The 10,583-nt window shown below is 48.7% G+C and overlaps 1 protein-coding gene across 4 annotated transcripts in view; it reads right to left on the reverse strand.

The window, feature by feature from the left end:
* Positions 1–10,583, reverse strand: part of NRF1 (nuclear respiratory factor 1) — a 99,539-nt gene that overhangs the window by 60,518 nt on the left and 28,438 nt on the right. For all 4 annotated transcript variants that reach the window (XM_071734287.1, XM_071734286.1, XM_071734285.1 and 1 more), the window contains exons 3-5: positions 6,773–6,887; positions 3,906–4,032; positions 2,987–3,127 (exon numbers count right to left, since the gene is read on the reverse strand). In XM_071734287.1, coding sequence (XP_071590388.1) covers positions 2,987–3,127; positions 3,906–4,032; positions 6,773–6,887 — 383 coding nt within the window. The remainder of the gene's footprint in view (positions 1–2,986; positions 3,128–3,905; positions 4,033–6,772; positions 6,888–10,583) is intronic.

The following is a 10,583-nucleotide window of genomic DNA, read 5'->3' on the forward strand; positions in this document are numbered from 1 at the left end:
ATTTTTTTTTCACTGGCCCTTTTCTACACACAAATACTTTGCACACTGCAGACCAGAAAAGTTTCTCAGATGTGTTCCTGGGCTGCAGCAACCTCACATCCTGATCTCATTCACCCTGATCTCATTCATCCACACTCATTTCTTTCTCTTGTTTCTTTCCACCCTTCTGCCAGCAACAGCTCCTTTGCTTTGTTCCCTCCTCAGAGCCCACCAGCTGTGGGTATGAGCTCCTCCAGCTCCACTACTTCCACTCCTCCTAGGATGGCCTCCAAATTTTCACCCAGACATCTCCTTCTCCTTGTTTTAACTCCCCAGGCACTTCTCTTGCTGCTACTCAGCTTCAGCAGAATGACAGAACAGAATCATTATGGTTGGGAAAGACCTCAAAGATCATCAAGTCCAACCCACCATGCCCACTAAGCCATGTCCTCAAGTCCCACATCTTTTTGGTTTTTGAACCCCCCCAGGGATGATGGGGACTCCAGCCCTGCCCTGGGCAGCCTGGGCCAGGCCCTGACAACCCTTTCCAGGGAGAAATTCTTCCCCAGCTCCAACCTAAACCTCCCCTGGCACCACTTGAGTTGTGCCAAAAGTTCCTCTTGTCCCATCCCTTGTTCCTTGGGAGCAGAGCCCGACCCCCCCTGGCTCCAACCTCCTCTCAGGGGGTTGCAGAGAGCCAGAAGCTCTCCCCTCAGCCTCCTCTGCTCCAGGATCAACTATTCCCTCAGCCTCTCCTCAAAGGATTTGTGCTCCAGACCTTTCACCAGCTCCATTGCCCTCATTGCTGGTGATTACTACAATGACAAGGCCATAAAAAAGTCAGACAAACACCAGCATTTTGTTTGCCAGTACAAAGGAACACAGAGCTCCATACCTGTGACCTTCTGATGGTCTTTTATTTTATTTTAAGAGTAAAGTGTTTCCTGTTTTGACTTTCCATTTCCATGTTAATGATACAAAACTCTTCTGTTCAATGACACCAAACTGTTAATGCCCTAAAACAAAAACTGTCTTGCAGACACTTTTCACAGAGCTGTAAAAATTTAGCAACTAAATTTTGTCTTCTGGTGTCACAGATTAGGAACCTGACCTCTTATCAGCCAAGGCACAGCAGACTTCTTTGTGAAATTTTACCACAAGTGTGAGCTTGTCTGATTCCCCTTAAGGAATGGAAATGGTGTTTTGACTAGAATGGGATCTTTCTGCAGAGCACAAAGGAATCAGCACATCTGTACCACACCTCTTTGTATGTTGCCCAAAGCCTCTGACCTTTCCATCTTGCTACTCCCAGCATCTAAAAAGTGTTGTGATGTTTCACACTGAGCATATCCAGAGCCTCCTGCAAAACAAACCTGCCTGACTTCAGGTCCTGCACCCCAGAGAAAGGAGATTTCCCTGCAGATGTTCCCTCCCACATCATAGAATCATGGAATGGGTTGGGAGAGACCTTAAGGATCATCCAGTTCCAACCCCTGCATGGGCAGGGACACCTCCCCCAGCCCAGGGGGCTCCAAGCCCCATCCAACCTTCAACCCCTCCAGGGATGGGGCAGCCACAGCTTCTGGGGGCAACCTGGGCACCCAGGGGCTCAGCACCCTCACCCCAAAGAATTTCTCCCTCCCTCCCTCCCCAAGAAACAGAATCCTGGAATGGTTTGTGTTGGAAGAGAACTGAAAGCTCAGCTCATTCCAACCCCCCTGCCATGGGCAGGGACACCTCCCTCCCAGATTGCTCCAAGCCCCATCCAACCTGGCTTTGAACACTGCCAGGGATGGGGCAGAGACTCTTTTCCTGGGCAACCTGGTTCTAAAGCTCAGCACCCTCACCCCAAACAATTTCTCCCTCCCTCCCTCCCTCCCTGCCCAAGATCTCCTCTCCATCTCCCCTCTCCCAGCTGCAAACCCTTCCCCCTCGCAGGGTCCCATCCCTCCAGGCCCTTTTCCCAAGTCCCTCCCCAGCTTTCCTGGAGCCCCTTCAGGCACTGGAAGGTGCTCTGAGGTCTCCCTGAACCCTTTCCTTTAAAGCAGCCTCATCTTCCAGCAGCACTTTAATGAGCACAGTGTCTGTTCCCTTCAGGCTTCTCCTGAAGAGCTTCGGGAATTTCACAGAATCCTGGAATGGTTTGGGTTGGAAGGGACCTCAAAGCTCATCCAGTCCCAACCCCTGCATGGGCAGGGACACCTCCCACCAGCCCAGGGGGCTCCAAGCCCCATCCAACCTGACCTGAGACACTTCCAGGGATGGGGCAGCCACAACTTCCTTGGACAACCTGGGCCAGGCTCTCCCCACCCTCAAATTCAACAATTTCCTCCCCATCTCCAACCTCAATCTCCCCTCTTCAAGTTTTAACCCATTTCTCCTTGTCCTCTCACTACACATCCATGGAAAAAGCCCTTCCCCAGCTTTCTTGTAGCTCTCTTCAGGTACTGGAAAGCTCCTACAAGGACACCTCAGAGCCTCCTCTTTTCCAGGCTGAACAACCACAACTTCCCTGGGGGTTCCTCTCCACTTTTTTTTAGCAATAAGGAGGTCAAGCAACAGGTTGGATCTGGAAGGAAAGGGAGTCTTTCTGGAAGGAAGGACTCCCTGGGGCTCCATCAGAACTGTCTCAACTTAGGGTCTGACCTGGAGTTAAACCATCAGCAAGCTCTCCACAGCAGAAAACTGGGGAGGGAATGAAATAGAGTAAGTAGGATAAACCAAAACAGTATTCCAGAAGAAACAGCTTATGGGAGGTGACAAAACCAGCTCAAAGGGAATGCTCCCAGCAGCCTGAGCTCAGGTCCTCACCAGCACCTCTGCTGTTTTCTCTAGAAAACAAGCAGCAATAATAAAGTGTCACATCCAACTGAGCTGTTACAGTCCCAAGAGAAATAAAAAAAACCATCAAAAGCATCCCCTGGAGATGAAGACAGAAGCTCCACTGCATAATAACAGGACGTGACTTGCAAGATGCCCAAATCTCCCTCTGGTTCTGGCTGCTTACCTGGGTCATCTTGTCCACTGAGACAGGAATTCCATCAATGGTGAGGGGTGGCAGCTCTGAGTTGACCTCCTGAGGTGCAGGAGCATGTTCTGCTAGTGCTGACTCCAGGTCTTCCAGAATCATGCTCTTGTACTTCCGAACCTGGGGGAATTGCTGAGCTCAGGTAAACAAGGTAAAGGAGCACCAGGAGAGGGGAGGGCAAGGATGCAGGGCCAGCCACCTTCCCCAAGGTGCTGCAGAGCAAATGACACCTCAAAAACACCCACTGGCCCCAAAGACTTGGCTGCATCAAAGAGCTGATGATGAAACATCAAGCAACACTGGTAAGTGGAAGTATTTAGGGGATTAAAAAGGAAAGTTCTGGAGTAAGGTGGGGGTCTGCTCCAGCTACTGTCTGGTTTGCAACAAGGTGTAAGAACTGACAGAGGAGCTGAGTTGGCACATATCATCACTACCTGTTCCCTCTGATATTATATATAATTGTGTATAACTTTAAATAATATATAATTATATATAATACCAGAAGGATTTGATGTATAATAGGAATAAGAGGAATATAATATTATTAGATATATATTTATCAGATAAATATATATCTGATACATATATTCAGGATGTTTGACCCTGGTGAGATGTGCTGGGCAAACACTCATGCAGAGAAGACCCACTCTCAGCTCTGGTTTTTAGGGTTTTAAACCTGACCATTCAGACCACAGAATGGTAGGGACTGGAAGAGACAAGGGCTGGAAGATCAAGTCCAAACCCAACCACATTAGGGGCTGGAAGATCATGGAGTCCAACCCCCCTGCCAGAGCAGGATCCCCTGGTGTAGATCACTCCCAGGTTTGCCTTGAGCAGGCTGAAACCTGCAGAGAAGGAGAGCAATGTCTTGCACAGCTTTTTTCCTACAGACACCCACCACGTTTTCCAAGGGGGCAGCACCAAACACTTTGAAGACAGGGTTGGGTTTGGAGGGTGAGATGCAGAGAACAATGGCTTGCTGCCCCACTCTGGTGGTGTATTCATCCAGCGTGGCTCGGAGCTTCCTGAAACAGAGACAGAACCAGTGAATAGGCATGGGCTGAAAGCCCTGGAGAAACACAACCCTTTGCATTGTTACCTGCTCTCTTTATGTTCACAAAGCAGGTGAGAAATGGAGCCCCAGATGGTCAAATTAGCCACATATCCTGCTTATCCCTCTGCTCCCGCAAGCCTGCTGCGTCCCCTGCTGTCACCCAGCAGCTCAAATGTCAATTATTTTCCCTTCCCTCATTTTGACATTGATGGAAAAAGAGAAATCAGCAGAGCAGCAAAGCTGGGAGAGCAATGTCTGCCTCCCTGCTCTGTTATGTGTGTTAGCAACACAAAACTTGTAAGGTAAAGAACATGAATGATTCAAGAGAAGAGGGCTGCAGGGATGGGTTATTTTACAACCAAGGTCATAACAGGGCAGTGGAATTCTCTGGTACCAAAGTCCTGCTCAGACCAGAACTGAGAGGAATTCAAGGACAAAAACCAGGTTTTTGGCAAAAAAAAAAAGGCAAAAAGCAGAAATATTACAACAACTCAACACATGAAAACCAGGTATTCAGACACTGCCACACCAGCAAGTCCCTTTGGGATCATCTCCCTGTAGGAACAAAATGTTCCATCACAGAGTTTCCATCTCTTATTCACTTTTAAGCAAGGCAAGAAAACGTGTCAGAGATGTTGGCAGAACTCATAAAGCAAGAGAAAAGAAACTGTTGTCACCAGACAGCCTGAGGACACCCTAAGGTGACAGTTTAGTACCTGCCCAGGCCATCTCAGAACCTGCTGTGAGCAGCAGATGTGACCAAAAAGCTCCAACACCACCAGCAGCTATGCAGAGATCCCAGCTTCAGAAACTGGAATTTCCCTCTTGCTTCACAGTGGTGTAAATGTCAAGTACAAAGAAATCAACCTGAACAGAGTGCAAAAAAAAAATTATGCACTTTGCCTGTAACTTCCATGCAGTGAAATGAAGTAGTCACAGGAAGGGAAAAGAAATCATTCCTTTTAATAGGAGTTTTTAAAAAAATATATTGTTCATGTTTAAAGAGAGAAAAATAATAGAATTAGAAAAAAAACCCCAACAAAACAGGGAGTCAACTCCCAGGGAATATAATTTACCACTAAGCTGCTCCACTTCATTCCAGTTTGACCACATGCAAAGGGTGTTGTGGGGCTCTGCAGGTGAGTAAGCAGAATTTAAGGAAACCAACTTAATTTCTCATTGTCTTTACAGGAGTTAGAATAGGAGAGAAGGAGAAAAAAAGGCAAAACTCTGGCCATGGCTGTTTCAATGCACTAAGCATACACACAGGAGGAAGCCAGCAAGAAATGGGGTGACAAATACTCCAGCTCTTAGGAGATAACCCAGTGAAAGCCAAAACAATCTAAAAAGCAAAAACTGCTTTCTTCCAAAACCTAGTAAATAATACCAGCCAATATTTACAAATGTTTCCTGAAGATGGAATTGCAGCTGAGCTCTCCAGGAACTCCTGTGCAGTCACTTGAGCAGCAGTGCTCCTTGGTGGCCATCAGGAGGACAGACAGCCTCAGAGCACCTGTAATTCAACACCTGAAGGGCTACACAAGTTTGCTGCCTACAGAGCAGGTTTCTAAAGCCAGAGGAAGTGTTTCAGCTCTGGCAAAGTATCTGACCTTGATTTTTCTCCCCTAAGCCTCTGCACTACAGGCTGGGTCACTATTCAGAGCTCACACAATGGGGTCTGCTGACAAAGCAGATCCAGGTACACACAGCCTGGATTTATTCCCAGGATCATAACACAGAAAAAAACTTTTTCTTGTTAGGCAGGTAAGTCCTTTGTGCCACTGCAGAGCAGGGAGATGGCTGTAGCTCCAGATTCTGCTCTTAAAGCTACCATGAGCATTTTTCAAGGTGATGTTAAAGCCACCATGAACATTTTTCAAGGCAATGTTACCATGACAGATTTAACCTGTGACCAGCTTGGGTTAGAACTCAGTGGTGGATCCCACCAGAATGGTCACATCAATCCTGGTGATCACAATATCACATTAAAGATAAGTAGAATTGGGACTTTAACCCATTTCTGCTAATTAAAACACAGCCCTCGGGTTCCAGAAACAACACCACCAAAAAAACTCCCTGGGCTGGAGAAGTTCTGGGCCAGCCCCTGATGTCACCAGGTGGATGAAGGCTGCAGATCATAGAATCCTAGAATTGGCTGGGTTGGAAGGGACCTCAGAGCTCATCAAGTCCAAGCCTTGATCCACTCCCACTGCAGTTCCCAGCCCATGGCACTGAGTGCCACATCCAGGCTCTTTGGAAATATCTCCAGGGATGGAGAATCCACCCCTTCCCTGGGCAGCCCATTCCAATGGCTGATCACCCTCTCCAGAAAGAAATTCTTTTTAATCTCCAACCTAAACCTCCCCTGGCACAACTTGAGACCTCTTGTGCCCTCTTGTCTTGCTGAGAGTTGCCTGGGAAAAGAGCCCAACCCCCCCTGGCTCCAACCTCCTTTCAGGGAGTTGAAGAGAGTGATGAGGTCTCCCCTGAGCCTCCTCTTCTCCAGCCTCAACACCCCCAGCTCCCTCAGCCTCTCCTCAGAGGATCTGTGCTGGATCCCTTCCCCAGCCCAGTTGCCTCCTTTGGACCTGCTCCAGCACCTCAATCTCCTTCCTGAGCTGAGGGGCCCAGAACTGGACACAGGACTCAAGCTGTGGCCTCCCCAGAGCTGAGTGAGATGAAGGTGTCAGAGTGCAGACAGGAGTCTTTACCTTAGCAAACGTGTCTGCTGCCTCTTACGGATGGAGGGGTTGGACTCAAACACGTGTGGACGCTTTCGTTTCTTCCCCGTTGCCACAGCAGCAGCTGCTGCCATCCCCACAGGGCCTGAAAAGCAAACCACAAGAGGTGAATCAGCACAAGAAGCTGAGGAATGGGACAGAAAAAGGTCACTGCCCTCCACCCCCAAGGGTGGGTTCCAAGGGCTCAGCTCAAGGGTGTCCTCACCAGTCCAGGGTGACCCGAATTCCCTGCATCAGGTGTGGTAAAAAGGCTCCATTTGGGCTTGATGAGCTCAGAGACCTTTTCCAACCTTAATGATTCTGTGATTCCTCAAGCTGGCAAGCCCCAGCTCAGCCCAGGTGACAGCCTGATATTTCTCTATAATCCCATTATTACATTTTTTGTCTTCTAAACACACTGAAAACCTCTCAGTTATTCCAAGACTTGAACAAATTGACTGCAGTTGGGGAGATCCCAGTAGAAGGGGAGAAAAGACAAGGTACAACACCATGAATCCTGCTTGGACACATCAACTACAGCATCAGGAGTCCAAGGCTTTCCCCAGGGATTAAGGAACAGTTACAACAGGAAAGAAATGGAAAATCCAGAGTTCCTGGAAGGATCCTGCAACAGGTCCCTGAAGAAGAGCACAGCAGGGCAGCATTACTGCTTCCATGATCAAATTCCAGACACAAAATCCAAGTAAAGGATGTTAACCTTGTAACCTTGTAAAACTCAGGAAGTTCAACCAGGCCAAGTGTAGAGTTCTGCATCTGGGGAGGAACAACACCAGTACAGAGTTGGGGGTGTCCTGCTGGGAAGCAGCTCCATGGAGAAAGCCCTTGGAGTCCTGGGGGACAGGGAATTATTGCCAGCTTCAGCTGAGGTGTCTTCCTTTTCTTCTTCCTTTTCCTTTTCCTTTTCTTTTTTCCGGTTCTTTTCCTTTTCTCATTTTCATTTTCCCCTTTCCTTTTCCTTTTCTCCTTTCTCCTTTTATTTTCCCTTTCCCTTTTCTTTTTCATCTCCTGTGTTTGTGTAGAAATAACCCCAACCCCCAGTACAGAGCTGGGGGTGTCCTGCTGGGAAGCAGCTCCATGGAGAAAGCCCTTGGAGTCCTGGGGGACAGGGAATTCTCCAGGGGTCAGCAATGTGCCCTTGGGGCCAAGAGGGCCAATGGTGTCCTGGGGGCATCAGGAAAAGTGTGTCCAGCAGATCAGGAGGTTCTCCTCCTCCTCCTCCTCCTCTGCTCTGCTCTGCTCTGCTCTGCCCTGGGGAGACCAGAGCTGGAATCCTGGCTCCAGTTTGGGGCTCCCCAGTTGAGGAGAGACTGGGATCTACTGGAGAGAGGCCAAGGGAGAGGTGGGAGGGTGAGGAAGGGACTTGAGCATCTGTGCTGGGAAGAAAGAGTGAGAGGCCTGGGGCTGTTGAGGCTGGAGAAGAGAAGGCTGAGAGGGGATCTGCTGAATGTCCATCAAGAGCTGAGGGGTGGGGGGCAAGAGGAAGGGGCCAATCTCTTTTTAGGGGAGCTCCTTGCTCTTCTCTGGACCTGCTCCAGCACCTCAATCTCCTTCCTGAGCTGAGGGGCCCAGAACTGGACACAGGACTCAAGCTGTGGCCTCCCCAGAGCTGAGCACAGGGGCAGAATCCCTTCCCTGGACCTGCTGGCCACGCTGTTCCTGAGCCAGCCCAGGATGCCATTGGCCTTCTTGGCCACCTGGGCAAATGAAAGAGTGCTTGAGGGGACAGGATAAAGGAAAGGGAGGAGGGCAGTGCTTCCCAAACTTTGGGAATTCAATGGATCAGAAGTGACAAGTGGTCCATGAACTGCCCCTCTTCTGCCCACAGAGGTGTCAGTCCCTGAGAGCAGGAGGTGGTGGAAGCCCAGAGGAGCCCTCATTGTGGGAACCACCCAGATAAAGAATGGCCTGGATTTTGCATTAATTTTGGCAGGTTTTATCACCTGGGCTGGCAGATTGTCGTGGCAACTTCTTTAAATGTTTTAGGAAGGAGGCAGCCAGTGGTTACTGCAGCTCTCAGCTAAGCTATGGCACAGGGGCAGGAAGGGAGAATCCACTGATTTCACAGTGACCTCAACCTGAGCCACATTTCCCCATTTTCTCACTTCCAGTTTCCTTCCATTTCCAGTTGGTGGCAGTAGTTGCTTCTCAAACATCTCCTCTCCATTTCTATCTGTCCTAACAACTAATGTTGGACCTACTCAGAGCAGAGCATCCCCTCCATTCATATCATGAAAGGCTTCTCCAGGACTAGCTGTCTTTTCACAGCTCCCTACAAAGACTCCTGAAGATTTGACCTATTTAAAAAGATCCCATTGACAAACCCAAGGTCCTGCAAGGTGCAGGGCACACCCTGCTGCTCAGTCCTCTCAACAGCAAGTTCTTCTCCCTTTAAATGGCAAGGGGTGACTGGACCTAGGTTAGATACAAGAAAAAAATCTTCACCATGGGAGTATTAAGATACTGGAATAGGTTGCCTTGGAGGTTGTTGATGCCCCTTTCCCTGGAAGTGTTCAAGGCCAGGTTGGATGAGGCCTTGAGCAACCTCAAGTGTCCCTCATCATGCAGGGGGGTTGGATCTTAATGATCTTTAAGGTCTCTTCCAACTCAACCCAACCCATTCCATGATGTTTGACATGTTCATACTCCCTTTAGCTGAGATCCAATGCATCCAAATATCCTGATACACTTTTCCACAGCTCCACAGGTTCAGTCAAGCCCCTCAAGAGCTTTATTCCTCAGATGAAGTCTGATACAGAGTCAGACAAGTCTGTGAGTGCTTCTTTATCACTGCATTTTTCTCCTGCTGGGGTAGATCCCACCACAAGGCAAATCTGGAAGGCATTTGGCAGGGGCTTCACTGGTAGGAATTTGTGGTTCTGAAATCCTTTCCCAGCCATGCCAGGACCCTTTGTGACACCTCCTTGGGCCCTCCTTAGCTAAGGAGGGCCACGTAGCACTCCTGGGTTATTTTTGCTGTTGTTTATATGGGCCTGAAATAAGCTTTGCTTTGACATGTTTGGTATTTTAGTTTTGTTATTTGAGGCAGTATTTACCAGGGACTTTTTTTTACTGTGCAAACCAGTATCTTATTCCCAGCACCTCCACATGAACACACAAAGGTGCAAGGTTCAAGCAGACAGCAAACCTCGTGGATCACAGAATTGTCAGAGTTGGAAAAGACCCCTAAAATCATCACATCCAACTGGCTGTGATGCTCTGATTCCAGCCTCAGCTTACTCCCTGGTATTGTATATTTAGTTCTTCACAGATCAACATCATTCTCTGCCTCGTGGAGTTCTCCATCCCTGGCATCCCTCTTCATAGAATCAAATTATTTTGGTTGAAAAAAACCTTTAAACCATCAAGTCCAACTGCTCACCCAGCACTGCCAAAGCCACCACTAAACCATGTCCCTGTGCACCACATTTATACTCTAAATTCCTCCAGGGATGGTGACTCCACCACTTCCCTGGAAAATCCTCCTCCATAGAATCATAGAATCATAGAATTAGTGGGGTTGGAAGGGACCTCAGAGATCATCAAGTCCAACCCTTGACCCACCGGTGCGGTTGCTGGACCATGGCACTGAGTGCCACATCCAGGCTCTTTTTAAATGTCTCCAGGGATGGAGAATCCACCACCTCACCGGGCAGCCCATTCCATTGCCTGATCACCCTCTCCGTAAAAAAATTCTTTCTGATATCCAGCCTAAATCTCCCCTGGCACAACTTAAGACTGTGTCCTCTTGTCTTGTTGAAAGTCGCCTGGGAAAAGAGACCAA

Source organism: Heliangelus exortis, chromosome 1 (genome assembly GCF_036169615.1).
Source record: "Heliangelus exortis chromosome 1, bHelExo1.hap1, whole genome shotgun sequence".
NCBI lineage: Eukaryota > Metazoa > Chordata > Aves > Apodiformes > Trochilidae > Heliangelus > Heliangelus exortis.